This window comes from Ammodytes marinus (genome assembly GCF_949987685.1).
Source record: "Ammodytes marinus genome assembly, chromosome: 3".
NCBI classification, from domain to species: domain Eukaryota; kingdom Metazoa; phylum Chordata; class Actinopteri; order Uranoscopiformes; family Ammodytidae; genus Ammodytes; species Ammodytes marinus.
Genome location: NC_137232.1, coordinates 32,666,179 through 32,693,087, shown reverse-complemented (window position 1 = coordinate 32,693,087; position 26,909 = coordinate 32,666,179). Strand labels below are relative to the sequence as shown.

Genomic DNA, 26,909 nt, shown 5'->3' with positions numbered 1-26,909 from the left:
TTTGATGTATCTTATGTGTTTAACTCTGTCTATGTTGATGTTTGTTGGTTATCCTGCCACAGTCCAGTACAGCTGTCTAACTACTGCATGTGTGATATTCATGCAGAATGGACAAATAAAGAAAAGAACGATCTTACTGAACCGCTGTCTCGTGTTGAATTCTGTCTCTTCTTCTTTCATTTTATTACATCCACAGACTGGACATTGTGCAGGTCTGTTTGATGTGGAAATTGAAAATAGGTTTTTTAGAAGACTCCTTTTTAAAATATTCTAAAACAGGGGAGACAATGAGATTGTGAAATCACGGAGGTGGGATTAAACGGGACAAGGCAAACAGGAAATACAGGGAAACGCGAAAGGACCAGAAATACCGGAAAACAAGGAGCTTATCAGGTCCTGACATCTCTGGTATTTAAGGTGTTAAAAAAACAAGCATAGATAATCATTTTACAGGTCCATAATTTGCATTAAGGTAAAATAAAAAGGATTTGCAAACAATCCTATATAATAAGTAAATATTACAAAAAAATATATTTATTTTTTATTTTTTCACATTTTACATTGTCAGCACATGTTCTACTGTGTTGCAACCCATGAGCAGTGTTTGATTACTTTATCAGTCCACAGGTTTACCTATTTGTAATGTAACTTTATTTGAACAGGGACAATATACAACAAAAAAACATTAACCTTGTTTAAAACAAGGAGAGATGCATTGTACCAGGTTTTAGCAAACTGCTATTTTCCACTTGTAGTCCCTGGGCAGGTAAGAACAATATACTAAATACTAATACTAAACAAGACACAATAATATCTAGACATGGGATTAAACATCAAAATGATAACAAGATATAATGATATAAATACATAGGATTAAAAAAGTTCACAAACACTACCTTACATATTTTATAAAAAAAACATACCTCTATCCTAGTTGCACAAAATTCTATATATGAGTACAGGTCTGTTGCGCTAGCAGCCAAGCCTTAGTCAGACGGGTGAAATAATTAAATGTATCGGTAATTAGATGTGTTGGGAGACTGTTCCATTGTTTGATGCCTACAGAGGAGAAGGACAACTTTCCAAATGTGGTTTTGCATTGTGGGATTCTGCTTTCTCCCCTAGTTGTTGACCTGGTTGCCCGTGCTGAGAATTCTGAGCCCAGTGTCACAAAGTTCCTTAAGAGAGGAGGCGCAGCATTGTGTATGATTTTAAAAATTAAGCGCACATTAGCAAACACAATGTGTTTTTCAAAATTAAGGAGATTGTGTTTATCCAGGATTTTGCAGTGGTGATATTGACGAGTTTTTTTATCATGATTCAAGTGGTCTCAAGGTTGTTTTACCTGCTTGAGACCAACTTGTCATACAGTAGGAAAAATGGGAAAGAATCATAGCATTCAGATAGGTGTTTGATGCCTCAACTGTAAGAGAGTTTCTTATGAATCGATAGTTTGCCAGATTAAATTTGATTGTGTTACTCAACCTTTTTATGTGCTTTTTGAAATTTAATGTTGGATCAAGAGTGACGCCTAAATACTTAAATTATTCAAAATTTTTATTTTTTTGTCCATTAACATAAATGTCAGGACAATCTTTACATTTACACCTATTTGAAAAGTACATTGTAACAGTCTTCCCAACATTAAGTGTAAGATTTGAGTCAGTAAGCCATTTAGCAACATTTTCCATTTCCTTAGTCAATTTAAAAGCAACTTCTGAGGCATTTTTCCCATGGGTGTACAACACAGTGTCATCAGCATACATCATAAATTCAACATCATTACAAACGGATGGAAGGTCATTTATATATATACTGAAGAGCAGCGGTCCTAAAATCGAGCCTTGTGGCACTCCCATGTGTAGTTTTTCAGAGGTGATAATTGTTTATTTATCCGAACACATTGTTGTCGGCTAGCTAGGTATGATTTAATACAGTTCTGTGTTGAGTTAGAAATGTTGTAGTTGGCCAGTTTATTGAGTAATGTAGTATGGTTTACTGAGTGGAGAAAAATGTCATGTTCATATTTAAATGAAATATATCAAACAGTTGGTATGAAAAGCTTTTGAAAAGGCATTTAATTGTAGTCAGATTAATACGACACAATACTCAACGTAGAAAGTGGGAAGGCTTTCTAGGGCCCAGCCACTTGGGGGGCCCATGGTCTTTGGAAGCCAAGAACCTAACTAAGCTAAACTTTATTTTTAGATTTTTATGTCAACATCTATTCAAAGTTGGGTGTTTACACAGAGCCGCGGCTCCGCTTACGGCCATTTAAAAAGCAGTAGAAAAGCAGAAATGTTCAAAATTTTTCAGATTGAGCACAGCGGAGTGTAACTGTTTCAAACATAATCCATCCTATAAACCCTTTGTGTGCCAAATGGTGACAAGATTGGGTTTTGATATTAAACATTTTCGGCTGGATTATATTTCCTGAGTCGTTCCTGCTCACGGAAAACACATGTAGGCCTACCTGCTACTTGTGTCTGGGTGTCATTGTGAAACGTATTTGGACACGATGAAAAAACAGGTTGGGTATCTTTTGTAGTTCTTCTACATTAGTTACTCTGTAATTTTCCTGATTCTACAAACCGGTTTAAATTCTCTCTCCATCTAATGCACATTTTTGTGAAAAAGAATTTCCCTTTGGGGACTATACCTTCTAAAGGCTTTGACATAAGTCTTCAGGTTGACACGGCCAGCCAAGTCTGACCAGTTTTTCAGAAACCTGGCCAATTGACCAACCAGACGGGTCCTACCACAATGAAGCTGACGAGCAGCATCATCCTGTTTTAATTATCGCCATAACCACCAAGGTCCTGCTTTCTGAATTGTTTCTAAAAATTAAGGCATGGGCGTGTGCGTTTAGGTGGGGAGGAGGGGGAGGGGGGATTTCTTATCAGAGGCTATTTAACAGTTGCTGGCTCTGTGGCTCATCTCAGTCAGTCATGGGTCGCCCGGAGATTAAGATGTGGACATGCACACTGTGTGTCTTCTTGAGCTGGACGTGTGTGTCTGAAGCAGCTGCAGGACCGTAAGTCTACCTGTACTGTCTAATATAATAATCATACCTAGGTTTTTCACAGGAATCTTGGATCATTATTTTTTAGCTGAAGAATCTTAAGAGATGTTTTGTGTATGTTTCTGTGTCTGTAGGCAGTACATGGTAGCCATTCCTGCCATTCTTGAAGCTGGAACTGATGCCCAATTCTGTGCGAGTCTCCTGCAGCCAAACGAGACTCTGGTCATGACGGTCACTTTGAGCTCCCCAGAGAAGAATACAGCCCTTCTCAAGAAGACATCCAACACAGAGTTTCATACCTGTGTTAAGTTCCAGGTCAGCTTTTGATTCATTTAAATGTTCTAAGAATGTGTTCATGAAAGTACAACTTTCCTTAGGTTGTATAGCTTTTTTTCATTAAGTATTTTTTATTTATGTATATATATTTTTGAAATACATTTTGGGGTGTTTTCACCATTATTGGATAGTTTAAGCACAGAATTGAAATAGGGGGAGAGACAGATGGGGATGACATGCAGAATGCAGCTTGGACCTTAATTGAGTTTCATAGCACAAACAGTAAAGACATATACAGTAAGTGAAAAGCAAAACACCCAATCTAATTTAAGTCACAATTAGGTAAAATATACAATTGTATTTGTGGTTTTAACAGATCAGGTCAAAATATTAGTATCTTGTTGAATTGTGAGTTTTTTCAGTAAGGGTTTAATGGTACTCTAAATTGTATCTATGAAATGTAATCCATGTCTCAGGTTCCTTTAGGGCAGAATAACGCAGTGCAGAATCTCGAGGTGGAGGTACAAGGCGCCACATTTTACTCAAAGGAAGTCAGGAAAGTCATGGTCAAAGTCTATCAACCAATGACATTCGTCCAAACAGATAAACCAATGTACCTCCCAGGACAAACAGGTAACCCTGAGCTCATTATCTACGATGTGTATAATATGGTACAACATATAGACAAGTTCTCTCTTGACAAAAAACTACCGATGTGTTTGCAGTGTGGGGTAGAAAACTCATTGCAAGTAGGAACATATTGTCATAATATCTTATAGATGGACATTTTTAGGATTTAAAAATGAAGAAAAATTGTGGAATCCAATAAATGTACTGTTAAGAGGTGAAAAAAAAATAAAAATAAAAATGAAATATTTAAAATATGATTAGCCAGTCTCAAACTGTGGGAGATGTCTTTGCTTATGTTGGCTGAGTCAGTGGGGTCTCATCATCACACACAATGATATATTTTGACTAGAAATTAGACCAATATACTTGGTAAGATTAAGAATCTTTGCGTTGTAAGCCACTGAAAGGGCAATTTAGGGGGAACTATATTATGATATAATCATCGTAGGGCGCCAAATATATAGCTTTAGCTGAGTCAGTGTTGATGCAAGACAAACAGCAGTAGGGGTAAGGCAAAAGCCAAAGGTAAAGGACCTATACCTCAACCTAATGTATCTTGTGAGTGTGATAGTTAAAGTGCCAATATTTCCGAGTTGACTGAAGATGTCACTCAGTAGTCTGTCAGGATGTTTAACACTGCAGTAGATGAGCTGTAAGAGTGTAATGTAATAGTCTCTATGCATTTCTCTCAGTGCATTTCAGAGTCGTCTCATTGGACACCAAGCTGAGACCTGCCAGTCAGATGGTGAGTGTGTTTGAACTGTCTGTCCTTTTTTTTAAGATCTCATTTGGATATGTCCTTCGCTGATCTGAGAGATCTGTATTGAGTTCGATCCAGCCAAAGCTGTCACCAAGGAGTGTTCATTGAATCAGTCACTTGATGGCTTTTTGATAATGGTGCATGTTTTAATTTGTGCCCTGGCAAGCAGGAATCAGCTTGTGGAGCTAGCATGAGGTATTGAAATATACTGTACATCTCTAATCAATGAGCTCAGGCTCCAGGCCAATAGTACAACAAGGCCCTTTTAGGTAAACTTTCCTGAGCTGATGCTGTGTTAAATCTATGTAGCTCCTAACTGTAGATTCTCATTTTGCAGTATATTGTTGCATAAACAACATTTTTAAACAAATATAACTTTTCATTTAAGGTACAATGTGTAAATTTGATTATCATTTTCCTGAACAGACTTAGTAGAAATGGAATGTAATACTCGTAAGTATGTTTTAATTAGTGTATTATTGCTTTTGTGACTTTATAATTAACCTTTTATATCCACATTGGGGTGGGGCACTGAGGCCACCATGTTGCACCGCAACGTTTCTAGAGTAGCCCCAAACAGACAAAACAATTGCTTAATGTATTCTTATATACAGTGGTTGTCCTGGGGAAATGTACCTGTTGATGAAGAAGATGTACTTTAGATCAAATAATGAAATGCATCTTCACCTCATCACTTGTTATTGTGGAAAGACATGATGCAGTGGTGGATGATGCCATCTTTAGCAACTAGCCTAGCTTATTGTCCTTAAAGGCACTTAAGCTTCTGTAATTTAAAAAAAATGGAGGGGTTACCAAGGGATCTTTGCAATCTGGATATTACACACTAAACATAGAAACAAAACTATTAATCATAATGACAGATTATCTGTGTTACACAAACCTGAACACTGATTGTAAAACAGAAGTAAAAAGCTAAATATCTAACCAACACTGGACACTGTGTGACGAGAACAAGATAAACCAACTTGTCCTTTCTCTCTTTTTTTCAGTACAATATCATAGAGATTGAGGTAAGTAAACATCCACACACTGTTTTTTTCTTGCCTTAGTTCAAAGTGTTTAACACATCAAGAGCCTAAGCTATAAGTGTGGTCAACGTATTAGTGTACGGCCAAACCACTGTGCCATTTTCCATGTATGGTAATGCTGCTACACCCTCTAGCCTGTCCCTGTCCCACCCTCCCCTGTCTGCTCAAATCTACTGAGCTCGTACTGTAGTCCTCTCAGTGTATCGGTGAAGATAGGAGGTGGTACCTGTTGCTATCCGTTTGCATTGAGGGAACCTAGCCAATCACTGAAGTCTGCTCTGATTGGCTAGGTTCCAGTCAGAGGGCAGACAGGGACAGAGGGCAGACGGGGGATCTTAAAGAATTGTGTTTTAGGCGCTAAACAGAATGTTATCGCAGAGAGGCTAGACTGCAATCCCAGTTCGAACCAGAAAAATAGCATAATAGGTGCTTGCATTGTAAGGCAGTGATATGTATTCCATTTACTAGCTAGTAGTTAGTAAGTGGATCTGTAGTTCTGTTTATTGTTAAATTACATGAACTTAAAATAAAAAGGATGTGCAGCAGATATCGGACGAGCCCCCAAATATGTTTTTCGTCCCGATGTGGACCAATGAGTAACAATTAATGTCTTGTAGATTGAAGGAAGGATGGGAGACAATTGTTTAAATAATTAATGTAATTTATTAACGATAGTCAGAATTGAAAGCTAAATGAACTGCTAAAACACCAACTCAACCACCGCCCCTTCCCTTAAGGACGGCAGGGGAAACCCACGACAACGGCACCACACAAACAAAACCCATACGTAACAATATTTATAGTTGATTTTAGCTTGTTTTTAACAGACATGCATACACTCATACCATTGATCTGTTTGAAAGTAGTTTCAAATCATTTGCAGTCAAAGTGTAGGCTTCAAGCTTTATTGAATGTAAACATGAAGTTTTTAGTAGAAATGTACACCAAATGTATGTGTCCTGCTATTGTCATGAATGTATAAATATCTCACCCTTTTTTCCTATTAAACAGGATAGTAACAGCAACAGGATTGGACAGTGGCTGAACCAAACGTCAAATGGTAAAATACTGCAGCTTTCATACTCCTTGAATTCTGAGGCCCGTGAAGGAACCTACCAAGTCATTGTGACGATTGGTGACGACAAACGTTATCATCCATTCAAGGTGGAAAAATATGGTAAGCTACGATTCATTTACATTTCATTGCATTCATGAGGCAAGAATGCTAACAAACATTTCTTTCTCCAGTTCTGCCTAAATTTAAGGTAAAAATAGAGGCATCTGATGAAATAAGCATTGACCAGGATGAAATCAGAGTTGAAATATGTGCAAAGTAAGCAAAAGCCCATTCAATAGTTTCACTCTAATAAATTATTATCTCAAATTGGTACAGTTTGGTGAACATCAACACAATATTTTTCTCTTATGTGCATCCAATTAGGTATACATATGGACAGCCTGTGCCAGGCAGTGTTAAAATTGAGGCGTGCCGACCTCTTAAGCGCTTCTTGTTGAGGGCTAATCCGGATCATCCAGACATGATACAGGAGATAACTGGGCCATGCCACAAAGAGACAAAGCAGGTACAGCTGCCTTCGCGACAATCTCATCTCTCAATTTAAACAATGTGCACATAGAGGTACACTTTAAATATGCATAGAGTATGTATGTATACTGTACATTTTTATCAACATGTTAGAAAATCTGAGTCATCTGAGTTGTAAAAAGTAATTTGACTGATCCATTTTAAATCATGCTAACTAGCTATGTTTCGGAGCTTTCAAAGACATATTTAGTTATTACTTAACCCCTTGCATGCAATCGAACAATTTTGTTCCTCTTTCTGCATGAAAACAATTCACTTCATTGGTTTTAAACATAAATGTGTATACAATGTATTAAATGGCGAAAAGAAGTTTAAAAGTGCTATGAGCAGTTTAAATACTGAAAAGCTAATTTGCACACTTTGGTAAGAAAGTTTGATATGCTTTCCATTAACTTTTTCATTTCATTTCATCTTACGCGATTGTACTCTTTAGACGGACAAGAAAGGCTGTGCCACTTTTCACATCAAGTCGTCCACTTTCAAAAAGCTTGACAAAAAGATTCTACAAGATTCCCTGGACATCAAGGCTGATGTACTAGAAGAGGGGACAGGCAAGTCTAAATATATATCTTTAAGAGAGAGTTATTTATTTAAAAACAATGACATGAATGTAAACAATATGTCTTACACATGATTGTACAATGGATGCTTCTTCTACAGGTATTTCACATGCACAGGCAAAGAGAATAGGGATTTCTTATGTGATTGGAAGGCTCTCCTTTTTCGACACACCAAAAGTCTATGAGGAAGGAGCAAATGTGGAGGGAAAAGTAAGTGCATGTGGTCGTCACTTTTCAGTGGGTTTCTCTATACAGCGAAACTGAAGGACTTTGCATTCTCAGTGACTTCTCTTTGTGCTTCCAACAGGTTAAAGCAGTTCATTACAATGATACACCCATTGCTGACATGCCGTTGTTCCTGTTTGAGGGTGAAACGTGGTCCTCACGTCGGCTACAGAATCTCATAACTGACAGCAATGGCGTTGCCTCTTTTTCAATTAGCACAGCTGACCTGAAAGGGGACATCAACCTGCATGTAAGTAAGAAGAAGCACAAGCACTATTATCTGCCAAAAAGCTGAAATCTTAAATGGTTTCTCAACATGCTTCCAATGACCAACATGCTACAATAGACACTAGTGGCCATATTGGTTTTAATGCAAAGACTAAATTCACTCTTGCCAAGGTTGCTTCTATCTCATCCACTGTGAGCTCATATACAGTGTTTTCCTTCTGCAATATAGGTTAGCAGCTTGCCAACCTTGACATTCCGTCCTTATAGGACTGAGTTCCATGAGGCTGGAAATCACATGTTATCTTTGGTCCAAGTTTCTTCTCCGCACACTAAAACTGCCAGCTCCCTGGTAGTCAAGAGTAGAGAGGAAGTCCTTCCCTGTGACAAACAAGAGGACATCATCATCCAATACACTGTCGTTGGAGAGGCTCAGGGCTCTGTGGATGTCATGTATCTGGTCAGTGTCATTAGTTCTCAGTAATTTTCAACAATTTTTAGAATTATAGGCATATATATAAAGAGAGAGATTTATATATGCATATACATGCTTAGTATCATGAGGGTTAAGGTTATGTGCCTATTGTTTCCATTGTATTTCATACAATACATTTTTTTCAATTTCCACTTAAAAGGGAATAGAACTGACATGAATCCCTCAGAATATCAGGGACTCCAATATCAGGCCTAGTTTCTTTCTCAGTTTTCAAACCCATCTTCTTCCACTTTTGCAAGATTTTGGTGAAACCAGAGGTGGAGTAAATGTTTTGTAATCCAAACACTTTTTATCAAAATCTGAAAATATCTGTGTGCGCTGCGATTAGTTCAAATATCAACAAGCAGTCTCTGAAAACTGTTTACTTCACCTGTAACAGTTCCAGCTGTTAGCTGGTAACCAGCTTTGGGAGACCAATTATTCACCTATGTTTGTTTTAGTTAAGGCTCAAAAGACCTCAAAGACAGCCGGAGTAAGGTGAACTTGCTTGGTGAGAAAGGCCTGAGATCTTTTCTTTTTGGCCAAGCAACCACTCATTGATGTCTTACACATTGCACATGTAGGGCAAACCTTTCGTATAAACATATTAATTTAATTGCAAAATAAAATGTGGGAGAAACCAGAAGAGCAGACAGTGTTATCTGCTGTCAAAGGAAATTAAGTTGTGATGTTACAGTTCTCATTCTTTGTGTCATTTTATCTCAAATTCCCCAGGTCTTATCCAGAGGAGCCATCATCAAGCAAGGATCTAAACGGGTTGAAGTGCAAGATAAATCAGGTGGGAAAAGGGTGACGTCTTAAAATGACCCATGAAGTTAGCAGGGCCAATTGCTTTTGGAACTACAGTACATTTTGATTGATTCTGGTGGTATGTGAATGATGACTGTTGTACATAACAAGTGTGGTGTTGTCTCAGTGAATGAGGGTGAGGTGTCCTTTAAGTTGAGAGTGACTCCAGACATGGCACCAGACGTCCAGGTTGTGGCTTACGCAGTTCTCCCCAGTGACAACGTGGTCGCACACTCTGCTGACTTCTCCACCGAGAAATGCTTCAGCCACAAGGTCAGTATGACAAGAAGAATGTGACTACCAAAGTATGAGCAAAAACAACCCTTTATTATTCTGAAAACCTATCTTCAAAATCTTTGTTCAGAGTTCTCTCCCCTCATGATGTCATAAGGGCAGAGCCACACGCCCACATTATCAACCTAATTCAAGCACTACCTCCAGTGATAATCAAATCTATAACTGGCAGTTAGATGCAAACCAGCAGTTAGACTCAGGGCCAATCAGTGCAGACTGAACTTTCTGGAAGGCCGGGCTTAAAGAGAATCTAAAATGTTTCAGACTGAGGCTGGAAAGAGGAGATTCAGTGAAACTGTAAGAAATATACCTGAAAATGGATTGAAAATAGACAAAATGTGTGACCTCTAAATAAAAAGATCTTAAAGGTTCAGTAAGCGGAATGGTCAGTTTAGCTAACTTCCTGTCAGTGACTGCAGTTAGCAGTCCCCTCCCTCGTCACCACATTAATGCACTGCGGTTTTCAAGCAGTGAGTTATCTAGCATCATCTCGGATAAGTAAGTGTGATAAAACATGATAAAAACAGACATTTGGAAGGATTTTTACCTGCTCCGCCATTGTAGGCGCATAAACAATCACCGATATGTTGCTCTGCGCGTGCACCGGCAGGGAGACAGATGCTGGTTTATAGTGTTCTCTCTTCTGATTGGATATCAGTTTTGGGATCCCCAAAAAGTTTATTTGCCAATTTCATGCACAGTGACTGACAGATCGGCTTTATGAAACGCGCACACTATGGACGTGATCACTGTATGAATAAAGAGTGATTTAACACTTAATGTATTGTAGCGACCCAGCAGAACTATGGGGGGGGATTGATGGGGAGTTGTGGGGGGAAGGAGTTGCCCTAGTTCAGCCTGATAGGCCAGTTTGGGTTATGGGGCGGGGACAGCGTGAGAAGTGGGAAGTTGAGCCAAGTAGGCGCCAGTTCGGGAAATAAGGCAGAGAAGAAGACACGCTCCTACAATCGACAGTTAGCTATAACCCCTTTTGTTGTTTTGGGCACTCCTCCAACCCCGGGGTTAGCCTGTACACTAGGCACAATAAAGCCCGGTTCTCCGGTTAAACGCCAGCTACTCTGTGTCCTCGTCATTCCGCTAGCTAGCCCCCGCGGTGTCGGGCCGTAAACGCTACACTGGTGTCAGAAGTGGGATTTCCAAGCCTCCATTCCCCTCACACGCGCGGGCTACCACCGCTAGCGGCTACCGCAGGAACGAGATGGCTGAACGAATCGGAAAGCCCGACCTCTTCAACCCATACACCCCGCCGGACACACCAATGAGGAAACCAACTGATGCAAGTCAAGTTGTGAGGAGAAAGGAAAAAAATTCTCACTCACCACTCGCCACTCTGCTGACTGAAGTCCCCGATGTTGCAGTTCAAAGCCCCTTCCATGTTACCACGGCCAAGCCATTCGCTGTTCAGAGAGAGGTAAACAAACTACATGCATGCAGCCCGGGCTTCGGCCAACCGGACAACGATGACGTCATCACACCGAAATATCCTCAAGGTAAAGTGGTTGGCCAACCAAGTTCTATCCCAGAGTTACAAAAAGACATTACAGCTAAGATAGAAGATGAATTCATGCAGAGAATGAGCATGGCAATGGAGCGTGCCTTTGGGCATTTCCTTGATGGCTCTAAAGGCAGCATAATGTCCATGATGGGAGAATCACAAGGCTGTGTTATTAATCCACCTGAAGCAGGGAACAACGCTGGTGATAGTAAAGCCAACACTGACTATGCAAATATGGGCAACAACTATACTGGCACCTACACAGCCATAGCTAACGATGCTTATGCAACAGTTGCTAATGACAGTGATGCTAACGTTCCCGCCGACGCACCGTATTCCAAGTCTAGCTCCATGGCTACCGCTGCTAACCAACAAAGTGACCTGGTTCCGGCTCTGACTACCGCACTTACTGCTGCCTTGGTTACTCTCCAAAAACCTGCCCCAGACCCCACCCCCAGGGGCAGCCGCATAAAATTGGGACGTTATGATGGCCTCACATCTTGGGAAACCTATTACGCCCAGTTTGAGCTGCTAGCGGCCGCCAATAACTGGTCCCCGGCGGAAAGGGCTGTTCAGTTAGTTTCAGCATTGGAAGGGGAAGCAAGAAGAGTACTGTTGGACGTGACTGCAGCCGACCTAGGGAATCCACAGGCTATATTCAGGGCCTTGAAGAGGCGTTTTGGAAGCACCACCCCGGCAGTTGTGATGCGACAGAGGTTCAACGATCGAGTGCGGGAATCCGGAGAAAAGTTAGGGGTGTTCGCGGCTGAGCTGCGGTACCTTGCACAAAGGGGATTTCCTGATTTTGATGATGCGACACGCTTGGTGTTAACTAAGGAAGCCTTCATTCGTGGCCTCTTACCCCTTCCATTGCGCCAGCAAGTCCGACTCGCTGATCCACAGACATTGGAGGCAGCACTAGATAAAGCATTGGCAGTGGAAGACATACTCACAGAAGGCTTGGACTACCAAACCAGACAGGTCTCTGTACGGCCTAAGACCCAAGCCGTTCAGTCTCCGGGACCTACCTCGTATCCAACGGGCTCCGAACGTAAAGCGATGTCACCGGACGACCGACAGAGTCAAGTCTGCTGGAAATGCCACCAAAGGGGTCACATATGGCGCCTTTGCACAGTGCCTGATTCTGCCCTGCAGGCGCCGGGAAACGCTCAGGGCTCGGTGTAAAAGGGAGCGACCCGAGCCACCCTTCGCTCCCAAAAGACAATATCACACAACCTGTTACAAAAGCGCTTCACCACCCTGTCACCCATGCTCTTCTGCCCCGTAACGCACCCACCGCCGACTGCTGTAGAGTGCCTGTGTTGGTTAATGGCTGATGGACCCAAGCCCTGCTGGATACAGGCTCAACTGCGTCGCTTATACATCCAGACCTCCTGCCTGCCGGAACTCAAACATTAACAACAGATGTTCAACTCACCACAGTTACCGGGGAAAAGGCACCCATGCTGGGGAGGTGGGAGGCTCTAATCGAAATAGAGACCTACTCAGCCTGCCAACCAGTCTGGGTCGCTGAAATAAAAGAGGACTGTTTATTGGGAATGGACTTTCTGTGTGCGGCAGGAATTTCACTAGACTTCAGAGCACGTACAGTAACGTTCAAAGACGGGACGACCATCCCCTTCCTGAATGATAACCACCCCCCTGAAATGGCCAACGAGGTTGGTGAGAGCGGGGATGCGGAGACACACTGGGAGGCCCCTTTTGCAGAAAGCCCTCTTCCACCGTCCGACGACAACCTCATACCCCCAGAACCAGACACACATGCCCAGTTACACCCCCATGCTGTCGTACGAACCGCAAGTGTGACCCCCAGCTCTGGGGAGGAGTCAGCAGCCGATGAAACTGTCCGGGGCATCTGGGAGAAGAATCGGGAAGGCCTAAACTCTGAGCAACAGGATAGGTTATGGAATCTCCTCTATGAGTATCGACACAGTTTTGCCACTGGCCCCAACGACGTTGGCCAAACACACTTGGTCCAGCACTTTATCAAAACAGGGGATGCCCAGCCAATCCGCCAGCGGCCTAGACGATTGCCCAAAGCCCGCCAAGCTGCTGCTGACCAGATGATACAAGAGATGAGGGATGCTGGCATTATCGAGCCATCAGAGAGCCCTTGGGTGTCACCGGTCGTAATGGCTCCTAAGAAGGACGGAAGCTCAAGGTTTTGTGTCGACTACCGGCCATTGAATGACAGAACTGTGAAGGACTCTTACCCACTGCCGCGGATAGATGAGTCCCTCGATTACGTGGCTGGTTCAGCATGGTTCTCCTCATTGGACCTTCAGAGTGGGTACTGGCAGGTGGCCATGGCCCCAGAAGACAAAGCCAAGACCGCCTTCACCACGGGACGTGGCTTGTGGCAGTTCACCACCATGCCATTCGGGCTATGCAACGCCCCGGCCACATTTGAAAGGCTGATGGAAAGGGTCCTTGTGGATATGCCCCCTAAACGCTGCCTCGTCTACCTGGATGATCTCCTTGCCCATGGACCATGTTTTGACTCAGCATTTGAGAGCCTGATGGAGGTACTGGAGCGGATTAAGCGTAAAGGCCTGAAGCTTCACCCGGGGAAGTGCAGTTTTCTTCGGCAGGAGGTCTCCTTCTTGGGCCACAGGATCAGTGGAGCTGGCATCATGACGGAGCCAGATAAAGTAGTAGCCGTCAGGGATTGGCCTACCCCCACTGACATCCACCAACTGAGATCCTTCTTAGGACTTGCATCCTATTACAGGCGTTTTGTGGCTGGGTTCTCTACTGTAGCTGCCCCCATGTTCGTCTTAATGCGCAAAGACACACCTTTCGAATGGGGACCACAACAGAATGCAGCCTTCAACAAGCTGAAACAAGCCTTATGTAAGGACCCAGTTCTGGTTGCACCTAACACAGAGTTGCCATTTATCCTTGACAAGGACGCTAGCAACACAGGCCTTGGCGCTGTACTCTCGCAGCTGACCCCTGACGGAGAGCGGGTTGTTGCTTACCACAGTCGTACCTTGGATAAGCCGGAGAGGAACTATTGTGTCACACGGAAAGAACTGTTGGCGGTGATTGACGCAGTAAACCATTTCAAGCACATCCTCTGTGGCCTTCCATTCACCATTCGAACTGATCATGCTGCCTTGAAGTGGCTCATGTCCTTTAAAGAGCCTGAAGGACAAGTCGCCAGATGGATTGAACAACTCCAGGCCTTTCAGTTCACCATTCAACACAGAGCCGGTGAGAGTCACACAAATGCAGACAGCCTCTCCCGCCGACCGTGTGCCCCAGACTGTCACCACTGCAACCGCGAGGAGGAACGGGAGGCAGCTAACCTACAGACGGGGGAGGTGATCTGTCGAGCCCTATTACCCAATGATGTTAAGGGTTGGGCTGAACTGCAAACTGAGGAACCTGACCTTAAAACGGTCATGGGGTGGCTGGAAACAGGCAACCGGCCGCCCTGGGAAGATGTGGTGGCCCAGTCGGCTACGGTCAGAGGCCTGTGGTCCCAATGGCCTGGGGTGGAGCTGCAGGAAGGAGTCCTGAAGAGGTGCTGGCGTGAGCCAGCCACTGGGGAGCCACGCTGGCAGGTGGTCGTGCCAAAGGACCTCCGGGACAAAGTGCTGGAGGCACATCACGGATCCCCCGGAGTAGGCCACTTTGGGGTGACAAAGACATTGAGACGGCTAAGGCAGGCATTCTATTGGGGCCAGAGCAGGAGGGATGTTGAGGACTACTGCCGCCGCTGCGACTCCTGTACCGCTCGTAAAGGCCCCCAAGGTCAGTCCCGTGCACCTCTACAGCAGCAACGTGTCGGGGCACCGATGGACAGGGTGGCAGTCGATGTGTTGGGCCCACTTCCCCGTACCGGTAGAGGGAACAAGTATGTGTTGGTCGCCATCGATTACTTTACGAAGTGGGTGGAAGCATACCCCCTACCTGACCAAGAAGCCACAACCGTGGCCGAAGCCTTGGTGCAAGGAATGTTCAGCCGCTTTGGAACCCCCTCGGAGCTCCACTCCGATCAAGGGCGGAATTTTGAATCGCAAGTATTCCCCACAATGTGTCACCAACTGGGCATCCAGAAGACAAGAAACACCCCACTTCACCCTCAGAGCGACGGGTTGGTGGAGCGCTTCAGGCGGACCCTAGGCGCCCAATTAGCCCTCACCACCGCCCCAGATCAGAGTGATTGGGACCTGCAACTACCCCTCATCCTCATGGCATGCCACAGTGCGGTCCAAGAATCCACTGGCTGTACTCCTGCATTGTTGATGTTGGGCAGGGAGCTTAGAACGCCGCCAGAGCTAGCCTACGGACGTCCGCCCGATGCACCAGATGCCATGGCTGGCCCGGAGTATGCCAGGCAGTTACAGGACCGCCTGGAAACGGCTCACAGTTTCGCCAGACACCAAGCCCAGCAGGCAGGGGTTCGCCAAAAGCGATGCTACGACATGCGCGCTAAGGGGCAGGACTTCCAGGCTGGGGACCTCGCCTGGGTGTATACACCTAAGAGGGTAAAAGGTCGTTGCCCCAAGCTGGACAGCAACTGGGTTGGCCCCTGTTATGTGGTTGAGAGAGTTGGCGAGGTTGTGTATAGGGTCAAACTGGCTCCCAGAGGACGCACAGTCGTGCTGCACAGGGATAGGATGGCACCATATCGGGGGAATCAGCAGCCCGCCTTCCCCATGACACCCCCCAGGGTGCGGGCCAGGTCACCTCGCCGCAGGAGGACCCCACCGAGACAGCAACAGAATGTGCCTCCAGGAGAGGAGGTGACGCCGCTTGGAGCTGTGGTGCCGAGGAACACGGCTGCAACAACAGGAGCTCCTCTGTTGGATGGTGGAGTAAGGAGGCCACAGAGAGAACGTCGACTCCCGGGTCGCTTTCAGGACTATGCTCTTCCTCAGGGACGAGGAATTAGAGGGGGGGGGGGGCCGTGTAGCGACCCAGCAGAACTATGGGGGGGATTGATGGGGAGTTGTGGGGGGAAGGAGTTGCCCTAGTTCAGCCTGATAGGCCAGTTTGGGTTATGGGGCGGGGACAGCGTGAGAAGTGGGAAGTTGAGCCAAGTAGGCGCCAGTTCGGGAAATGAGGCAGAGAAGAAGACACGCTCCTACAATCGACAGTTAGCTATAACCCCTTTTGTTGTTTTGGGCACTCCTCCAACCCCGGGGTTAGCCTGTACACTAGGCACAATAAAGCCCGGTTCTCTGGTTAAACGTCAGCTATTCTGTGTCCTCGTCATTCCGCTAGCTAGCCCCCGCGGTGTCGGGCCATAAACGCTACAGTATATTAACATACATAAATTGCTTACTTCACCTTTAAGGGTATAATACATATTTGTGTTGAGTTGAAAATATAATTGGTTGTCATCTTATACCACTGCTCCTCAATCCAGATAGAACAGTGTGTGTGTTTTCTGTATGTGCAGGTGTCTCTGGAGTTCTCTCCATCCTCAGCTGTCCCAGGAGAGCAAACCACCCTGCAGGTGAAGGCCCAGCCAGACTCCCTGTGTGGTGTGAGCGCTGTCGACCAGAGTGTCCTCATCAAGGAGCCAGGGAAGACTCTGGACGCGGAAAAGGTAAGTGCTAGAGTGAACCACAAATGGATGCATAAATCACTGTCATGCCCCTTAAATAATCTTTTGCACTGTTAACATCACCCAGAGGCTACAGGTTAATCTTCTAAACTATTTCCTTATCTTAATCTTTTTAGCTCCCTCTACAAGTTGTACATTGTTACCAACTTAGTTATACTGTTATAAAAACAGACACAAACAACTACTTTACTTTATGGCAGAGTGTTCTCTAATTGTCAGCTCTTCACAAACCAACAAAGAAATATTTTTTTTGATCATACATTTCTTTTTTTAGATATTTGACTTGTTGCCTGTCAGAAAGTCATCCGATATTCCACACGAGGTTCGAGACTTTGAAGAATGCTTGCATGAGAGACCAAGATGGTTCCAAAAATGGGACATTTTGCCATTCCCCAGTGATGGCAACAAAGACGACGCTCATACAGTGTTCCAGGTATCTCTTTCACAATAATTAATATACAATATAAAGTCTTATTTTCCTCAAGGAACTTTTCAGTGATTATGTTGTTATGTTGTTGGATTATCTAGAATGTAGGACTGAAGATGGCAACAAACCTGGCTATTGGAGTTCCGTCGTGCCTCAAGTACACAAGAAGAAAATATCACCAGGGACGCTTTGGTGAAAGTAGACAACTTATCCTTTTTCACGGATTACCACCTGCTCCAGCACCACCTGTTGCTGCTCCAGGAACACCTGTTCCTATTCCTCCGATAGAGACCGTTCGCGCTTTCTTCCCTGAGACTTGGATATGGGACCTGGTGGAAGTAGGGTGAGCTTTTGCCAGCATTGGTTTTCATGGTCATGAAATAGGGGAAAATCTGTTAGAGTGTAATTCAGTGTTTTGTGGATTTTTTAAACTTTTATTTTAACCTGATGGCTAAACTTAGAACAACTTATTATTTATTTTTATTTTAGATTTGCATTTGTTTCATGACGATTATGTAACGCGAAAAAAGATTTTTGGGGGTTAATGTGATGTTTGTGTGTATTTGCTGACTCAGAGGTTCTGGAACCAAGGATTTGTCCCTCACAGTCCCAGACACCATCACCACCTGGGAGACAGAGGCTTTCTGTCTGTCCCCGCTGGGTTTTGGCTTGGCTCCTCGTAAAGAGATCAAAGTCTTCCAGCCATTCTTCCTCGAGCTCAGCCTGCCCTACTCCATCATCCGGGGGGAGCACTTTGAACTGAAGGCAACCGTCTTCAACTACCTGTCCAGCTGTATCATGGTGATGAAAGCTTTTTACATGCTCAAAATGCTTATGCTAACAAGCTTGGGCAAATTGAATTTTTGACCTGATACAAAGTGAAAAGTTAACAAAGGTTATTACAATCCATGGCTATAGTATTGACACCCTATATCCATCCTGTACTTTACTATTTATTTATTCACCAAACAGGGTGGTCTTCTAAGTCTCATTGAAGAATTGCTTTATAATTAACCTGGGCCACATCTTTGAGAATGGACAAGACTGAAAGGATGAACACACCTGATATACTCAAAGATTGTCCGTATGCAGACGTTCTCCTTTTATATATTTCTGACCGGGATGAATTCAAACTTATAGATGTTCAACAAAACTAAACCTGTTGGGTTATGAGCTGTCCTGAAATACTGAAGACTGCTTTTTCTCATTGAACACAATGTTATTGGTAATGACTTAACCAACAAGAAACATGTAATTGAACAAAACCAGATATTTTACACCTGTTTAACTTTAACCATCTCCCTTGCAGGCCATGGTTCTTGTAACGCCTTCAAAAGCTAAATCCTGCTATATTGGGCCGAGTTTGCATTTGCCAATTAAACGGTAACATCTTTTGTTGTCTCTCTATAACAGGTCACTGTGACTCCAGCCCCTTCTGAAGATTACACTCTGACCCCCATCTCTGGTAACGAGTACACGTCCTGTTTGTGTGGCAGTGAGCGCAAGACTCTCAGCTGGACCATGGCCCCCTCAGCCTTAGGTGAGGCTCAAACTGTTATCTAAACTGATATATAATGTTAAAGGGTGACAAGGTCGAGGACAGCTTTCTTAAAATCTCAAATAACAGTTTGATCGGGTGGGAATTCACAGGATCGGTAGATATTTTTAATTAAGTTTTAACACTATGCTTGTTGACCTTTTTTAGGGGTTGCGAATGTTTCTGTGACTGCTGAGGCTGTTGCGTCCCACACTTCATGTGACAATGAGACTGTGAGCGTGCCAGAGAGAGGTCGTATTGATGTGGTCAGACGCTCTCTCATAGTAAAGGTTGGTATCTTAAAAACGCTCTGACAAACTCAAAGTTTATCGGTTGCATTAAACACAAGATGGAAACTCTAGAACTCACATTATTTCTTTACCTCCCAGGCTGAAGGAACTGAGATGACAAAGACCTACAACTGGCTGCTCTGTCCAAAGGGTTAGTATGGATTATGACAATTATTATTATAGAAATGATCATGCCCCAGGAAGCTTTTCTTGTTCATTTCCTATCTTATTTTCAGGCTGACCTGTTTTTAATTCATGATCCACAAATCACCCATTCAATCTAAATGACATCCATTGTTTTATTACTGATCTTTCCTTGAGGTTTCTCTCTGTAACATGTTTGTTCTCCGTCTGTGAATGCAGGGAATGCTATGACGGATGCAATCGACATAGAGCTGCCTGAAAACATGATTGTCGGATCTGCCCGGGCTTCACTATCAGTCCTGGGTAAAATGATGAATTCATTTTTGACTTGGCTTTATTATCAAGGGAATTACCATAAAAATGGCTTCCAATATGAATGGTGTATTTATTGAACACTGCTGGGGTACTTTCGAAAAATGTATTGCAGATTTGTACATTGCAATTAAATATATGACATTAGAATTTAAATTAAAGATAACTACAAGTTTTAAGGCAGTGTAAACATGCATTAGCCTGTAAATCCAGACCCATATCTAGAACGATATAGGGTCTGGCCACGATCAATAGACCTTCCAACTCAAGGGGCAGCACCTACGCATGCATTTCAAATACCTCCGCTCACAATTGGATAGCACTACAACCAATCAGAGCAATGAACAAGGTGACGTATTAAGCCCAGTCCGTTCTGGATTTCCAGGCTAAACGTACATTTGATTATCTGTGAATTTCAGGTTCCTTACTGGAACAATTGTAAATGTTTGCAGTGTAGTGAATCAGTGTTGTTGTGCAGGTGACATTCTGGGCCGAGCCCTGAAGAACCTGGATGGGCTGTTGAAGATGCCGTATGGCTGTGGTGAGCAGAACATGGTGCTCCTTGCCCCCAACATCTACATCCTTGAGTACCTGCAAAACACACAGCAGCTAACCCCAGCCATCAAGGAAAAGGCTACCAACTTCCTTAAAAGTGGTGAGTACCAGTTCACTTTGTATTACATTTAAAAAATACAAAGACAACTGAGACCTTTTTAAATAAGCCAAATCTACCATCCTGTACTGGTTTGGTGCATTAAATATAAGCTTGAAGAAGATTTGTGGTTCATAAATCGCTCAGACTGCAGCATCCACACCATAACCCCATCTCTTCGTATCCTGTCATCCTTATAATGCCAACTGTTCAAGGCGAGACAGTGCATGCAAAACGGGCACTGGTCAATTTTGAGATTTGACTATTTTGCTTCCATGACATATTTTATTTCATACTATAGTATAAATAAAAGGTACAAACTGTACCTTAAGGGTTTTATTTGACTAAAGCATGATTGTTTTTGTCTTCTCCTATACTACTACAACAACAATCTCGTCTTCTAAAGCAATTAGAAAAAATCAACCGTCCAGTATTCTTCGGACTATTCTGAAGGTTGTTACAGAGAGTTGTTCATATGTTGTTAATAGTCTGATCTATGATGCATTTTGTTCTTAAAACATGCAGAAAATGTACTTTTTCAGCCCTGTCTCTAGTATTTTGATTTATAAAATGAAAAAAGGCTTATTCAAAATTTGTTATGTAAAAACTTTGGACACTTACATGTTATAAAATGAAATCAAATGTTTAACTCTGACTTTATCCAACATTGACATTTTTAGTTTTTAAGGAGAAGTAAATGTACATTATTTGTTAGATATAGCTAAAATTGAATATTTATTCAAAACTTCATGAGAAAAATGTTATACACAAAATAATTGTTTTAAGTAACCAAGTGGGAAAGTTTCATTATATCTATAAGTTAAACATTTTTACCCTATTCACCTACAGTGTCTTGCCTTAAAAAAGGCATTACAAAATGTTGTTTTTCTCTACTTCTGGGTAATGGGGGTAACAGAGCCGTCATCCATAGATTAACCTTATTGACCTTTTATAAAGTCTGATAATGTGTATTAACGCACTAATGATCCTGTTTCTATTGTTATACAGGCTACCAGAGACAGCTGAACTACAAACATGACAGCCATGGTTACAGTACGTTTGGAAGAGGAACGGAGAACACTTGGTGAGAACATTACTGATCAAAGAACAATTATACGAACCCTACATTTTTTTATTTTTTTCCTTTATTTATTCTCGAAAGATCAATTGAGGGTTACCCTCTTTTACAATGACGTCGAGAATTACAGATACACAATATACAATGAGAATACACAACAAGCTTAAAAAGAGACAACAACAATTAAAACATTCAGATCAATTGAATAAAACAGAACAATAGCCTAATTAAAACAGTTACAATTGGAGTGGGGCTGATTCAAAATAATAACTTTAAATTGGTTAACAGTTATGAGTGTATTTATTTTAATTTGATGTTGTAGGCTGTTCCAGGAGTCAGGGGCACTGTGGCTAAAAGCAGTTTTACCAAGGTCAGACCGGGCGTATGGAACATATAACATGAGCATTTCAGTTGAGCGGGTATGATAAAGCCCATCTGAAATATGCAGCATTGTTGTCAAATAGAGTGGTAGCTTTCCGGTCAGGGCTTTATATATAAAAATATGCCAATGTGCATCACGTCTCTCTTTAAGAGAAGACCACCCAACCTTTTCATATAAAAGACAATGGTGAGTGTCATAAGCATCTCCTGTAATGAACCTTAAGGCAGAGTGAAAAACGGAGTCTAGGAGTTTAAGACATGAATGAGATGCATGCCTATAAACCACATCGCCGTAATCAAGGACAGACATAAAAACTGCCTCAATAATCCTTTTCCTACAGAACAACGGGAAGGTGGCTTTGTTCCTATAAAAATATCCAATCTTTTGTCGCAGACGACAGACAAGATTTTTTATGTGAAATTTAAAAGATACTTTTTCATCTATCCAGATGCCGAGATACTTATATTCAGTGACTCTTTCAATTTGAGATCCATTATTTGTATGAATATTAAGATCATTAAAATGTATAGTGCTTGCTCTGGAGAAACACATATATTTTGTTTTGTCTGTATTAAGAACAAGCCTGAGGTCCACTAGACAGTCCTGCAGGGTGTTAAAAGAGCTCTGAAGGTTCTGAACAGATTGATGGACCGAATCAGAAATGCAAAACAGTACAGTGTCGTCAGCATACAAATGGGCTTGACAGTTTTGTAGCGATGAAACAATGTTATTGATGTAAATTGTGAATAGGACTGGACCTAAAATTGAGCCTTGCGGAACACCATTTGTAACTGTTAAAAACTCAGTTTGGTGGCTTCCCAGTTTTACTGACTGCTGTCTATCAGAGAGATAGTCCCTAAACCAGCTACATGTAGAATAATCAAAACCAATTTCATGCAGCCTCTGTAAAAGCAAATTGTGATCTAAAGTATCAAAGGCTTTTGACAGATCAACAAAAAGTGCTGCACAGTGCTTTTTTTTGTCGATAGCTGTAACAATATTGTCTAAGACCAAAGTGACAGCAGATACAGTACTGTGACCTGTCCTAAAACCAGATTGAAATGGGCTCAGAATGGAAGCACTGGATAAAAAGGTTTTCAACTGATTATTAATAACTGATTCTAGGATTTTTGCCAGGCATGGGAGTTTTGAAATTGGCCTGTAATTATTGAGATCACTTTTGTCACCCCCTTTATGCAATGGGATGACATGAGCTTTTTTCCAAACTTTAGGAACAATACCAGATGTGATGGACAGATTAAAAATATGGGTTATTTGTTTTGATATTATATGTGTAGAGAGATTGATTGAAAATGGGTCCAAATTGTCCTCTCCCATATACTTCCTGGGGTTGATGGCTAGAAGCGCATCTACAACAACACTTGTTGGAACTGGAACAAGGCTAAAAATAGGAGTTTGAGAGACAGGCGGTACATTACTACTGGTTGTAGAAGGTGTACGTCCTCCATTCTGAAAGAGTTGACCAGCAGCTAAAAAATGTTTATTAAAAGCTAAACCAATCTCATTCTTGTCATTTAAAATCTGACCATTTATTTTTATCTGACTGGGAACAGTGCTAGAATTGTTTTTATTATAATTGACAGCCTTCCAAAATAATGTAGGGTTGGAGTAGCAGTTGGAAATTAAATCAAGGTAGTAATCCGATTTAGTTTTCCTAACCATGGTCGTACACCTATTTCTGATTTGTCTAAAAACTGTCCAATTAAAATCTTCTCCAGAGCGTCTGGCTAGAGACCATGCTTTATTTCTCTCTGTAAATAAGTCAGACAGCTCATTGGTAAACCAGGGGTTCGATCTATGTTTTACCCTGTGCTTTTTGTGGGGTGCATGATGATTCAAAATTGAGGTGAAGGTATTGGTGAAAAAATCCAAGGCTAATTCAACATCAGATATTTCAGTTGTGAGATGAATGTCACTGTGATGGAGTTCATTCAAAAATGCGTGCTCGTTAAAACCTTTAAAATTACGCTTAATAATGATTTTAGGTTGAGATTTTTTTAGATGAATGCTTCTGATACAGGCCACCGGGCAGTGATCACTGATCCCAAGGTCAAAGACACCAGCAGAAACTATTTTGTTGATTTGGTTAGATAATATTAAATCAATTAAAGTTGATTTAACTGGGTTTTTTAGATTGGGTCTTGTAGGCTCTGTTATTATTTGTGTAAGATTTAGGTTGCTACAGATTTCTTTGAAAGGTTCAGAGGCACCAGAAAGCCAGTCAATGTTAAAATCACCCATCACAATGACTTCTCTATTTACATATGGAGAGATTAAATGTGCAAGCTCAGTCAGGGAGCTATTTTGCGCTGAGGGGGGCCTGTACACACCAATTAAAACAAAACAATCATTGGATGATAAAGACAATTCCAGTGCAATAAATTCAAAGCAGCTACGAACAGAGACAGCATGTAATAATGTTACAGAATAATGTGATTTAACGTAGACAGCCACTCCCCCACCCCGTGTGGTCCTGTCTATTCTGAATAAATTATAATCATTTATTGCCACCATAGAGTCATGTGTGCTGCTCTTCAGCCATGATTCAGTGAGAACCAAGACATCAGGGTCAGCCTGAGACACTAAGATCTTAACATGGTCTAATTTATTTTGCTGAAGCAAACTTCTGATATTTAAATGAAGAAAACCCAAACCCTTTCTTGATTTGAGGATGTTTGGTGAGTTTAGCTTTAATATGCTCATGTCCGGGTTATCAACAGCGTGGTGGTTCAACACAATTGACTTATTACACATAATAGGTACAGATTTCAAATTACTTGTAATCCCAAGTGGTCTGTGGCGTGACCTGTATGATCTATGTTGGGGGATTAATGATGATCTGACAGACAGACATACAGGGATTGGGTGAGTTTTTATAGTAATGGTTGTTCCAGGCCTGGAGGGGGCGCTAGATGCATGGGGACTAGTGGTCATGGAGGCTGTGTCACGTGAGCTAACTACCTCTTGACTGACCAGGCGTGGAGATAGTCAAACATGCTTGACAGAGTTTGCAAGATGAGTGACGCTGGGAACCGATTTTATTGTTAAGAGCATGTTGCTGGCCAGAAGATGTTTCCCTTCTTTGTTTAAATGCAAACCATCGCTGGCAAAGTAAGTCGGTCTGTTCCAGAAAACGTTAAAATTGTCGACAAGGGGAATGCCCAGGGAGAGACAATATTGTTTGAGCCAAACATGAAGTTGGCGTGCGCGGCTGAATGTGATGTCACCAAATCGAGGGGAAGGCATGGGACCAGAGACGATACATTGTTTCCCAGCGGTCAGGACGGAGTCGATTAGGATTTTAAAATCAGTTTTAAGACTTTCTGACTTTTCTGACTTAAGGTCATTTGAGCCGACATGTATCACGACCATAGATGCAGCGGGATTACTATGGATAATGTGTGGAAGCACTGAGTTGATGAGGGATACCTGGGCACCGGGATAGCAGAAGGTCTCCGCCCTCGGCAGGAGAACTTGTCGGACCATGGATGAGCCAACGAGGAGGCACTGGAGCTCCGCTGCTCGGCCTTGCTGCACATGACGTGCAACACTAACCATGTCAAACCATGACATAAAGTTTATCTAAAGAGAAAAAGCCTTTATACTTCATCTACAGAGGGAAGGTGATGTGACTTGAAAAATGTTGCAAGTTATACAATTCACAGTAGTAACACTAAATTGCTGTGATAAGAAGGGCACTTTTATAAGTTACCGGTATATCTTCTTAATGCGCCAATTAGCTTAGCTTATTAGCATATTAAATCAGACGTTACAAGCGCATCCTGTTTTCTTATTTTGTAAGATAATGTCTAACTTTGTTTTGCCGATATCCTCAGGCTTACGGCATTTGTGCTGAGATCCTTTGCCAGGGCACAGTCTTTCATCTTCATTGACCCATCGATTATTGAAAACAGTAAGGATTGGCTGGAAAGCAAACAAAAACCAAATGGCTGTTTCCAACAATCAGGAAAACTCTTTAACAACAGAATGAAGGTGAGCATCCAATGTCAGATAGATTAGATCATCCTTTTCACCAAGTGACATCAGTTACAGCATTAGTTAAATTTAACATCAGCAGCCAACCCATTCATGGTGACATGTACAAGGGATTGCACAATGGCAGCCTGGGCGTTTGTTGAGTCACAGTAATGGTAATGTCTGTTTGGTGCTTCCTCTGTACAGGGCGGTGTGTCTGATGAAGTGACTCTCAGTGCCTACATCACTGCTGCCTTCTTGGAGAGGAATCCGTCAGTAGCCGTGAGCAGGCTCCTTTTAAATTTCTCATGACGAAACAGTTAGTTGGAAAGAAAGTCATCTACAAAATATATACAAATAAATTACTTTTACAAAGACAACTAGAACTGCAAGCAGTTTTTACCGGGGGCCAAGCCTCCGACGCAACTCGTCGTCAACCGCCGCGCCGGCCGCTCACTTCGCAGAATCCGTGGATGTAAAGTTTTTGACCGTGGGATGTTCGGTGTGGGAGTTGTATAGGTATCGCTGTTTATGGATGAATTGGCAAAACTGCCACGGTGGAACGATGCAGCTCAATTCACAGAACAAGTGGATGTAAAGTTTTTTAATGTGCGATGTTTGGTTGGAGAGTTATGAGCAAAAGCAGATTGTCAGCCTTGACAAAATGGCGGCCGGAGCTAATTGCACAATGTAATGTCAATGGACATGCTAGCTGAGATTAGCATCCCGCCTTTTTTCTTTGATGGAAAAAAAAATATCTAATTTTATTAAAAAGTCCCTTACACATTAATATTTGTTGGCCATATTTTTTATATAGACTCGTGTATGCCCCTTGATGGTTTCCCGTGAGTTTTAAGAAATTTCCTCTGGCCAATTAGGAGATATGAAATTTCCTAATTTATGGCGCCCCCTTATGGCGAAAATGTCCAATTTTTTTATTGAACGCAATTAAGGGTAGCCCCAACATATGTCTAAAATTTGGACTTGATCCGACTTATGATTTTGGATTTATGAATTTTTTCGTAAAACGTAGCTAATCAA

The 26,909-nt window shown here is 42.4% G+C and overlaps 1 protein-coding gene across 1 annotated transcript in view; it reads left to right on the top strand.

The window, feature by feature from the left end:
* Window positions 1-2,948: 2,948 nt before the first annotated feature.
* Window positions 2,949-26,909, top strand: part of LOC307248466 (alpha-2-macroglobulin-like) — a gene marked incomplete at its 5' end in the record, with an annotated part of 28,251 nt that continues 4,290 nt past the window's right edge. The window contains 26 exons of the mRNA XM_080024862.1: window positions 2,949-3,034; window positions 3,157-3,337; window positions 3,775-3,931; window positions 4,621-4,673; window positions 5,699-5,719; window positions 6,749-6,914; window positions 6,986-7,070; window positions 7,179-7,320; window positions 7,777-7,894; window positions 8,004-8,113; window positions 8,211-8,378; window positions 8,586-8,813; window positions 9,564-9,627; window positions 9,766-9,911; window positions 16,883-17,032; window positions 17,325-17,483; window positions 17,579-17,820; window positions 18,053-18,278; window positions 18,891-19,017; window positions 19,183-19,304; window positions 19,404-19,455; window positions 19,668-19,751; window positions 20,239-20,415; window positions 21,421-21,496; window positions 25,730-25,886; window positions 26,076-26,150. Of these exons, the coding sequence (XP_079880988.1) occupies window positions 2,949-3,034; window positions 3,157-3,337; window positions 3,775-3,931; window positions 4,621-4,673; window positions 5,699-5,719; window positions 6,749-6,914; window positions 6,986-7,070; window positions 7,179-7,320; window positions 7,777-7,894; window positions 8,004-8,113; window positions 8,211-8,378; window positions 8,586-8,813; window positions 9,564-9,627; window positions 9,766-9,911; window positions 16,883-17,032; window positions 17,325-17,483; window positions 17,579-17,820; window positions 18,053-18,278; window positions 18,891-19,017; window positions 19,183-19,304; window positions 19,404-19,455; window positions 19,668-19,751; window positions 20,239-20,415; window positions 21,421-21,496; window positions 25,730-25,886; window positions 26,076-26,150 (3,372 nt within the window). The remainder of the gene's footprint in view (window positions 3,035-3,156; window positions 3,338-3,774; window positions 3,932-4,620; window positions 4,674-5,698; window positions 5,720-6,748; window positions 6,915-6,985; window positions 7,071-7,178; window positions 7,321-7,776; window positions 7,895-8,003; window positions 8,114-8,210; window positions 8,379-8,585; window positions 8,814-9,563; window positions 9,628-9,765; window positions 9,912-16,882; window positions 17,033-17,324; window positions 17,484-17,578; window positions 17,821-18,052; window positions 18,279-18,890; window positions 19,018-19,182; window positions 19,305-19,403; window positions 19,456-19,667; window positions 19,752-20,238; window positions 20,416-21,420; window positions 21,497-25,729; window positions 25,887-26,075; window positions 26,151-26,909) is intronic.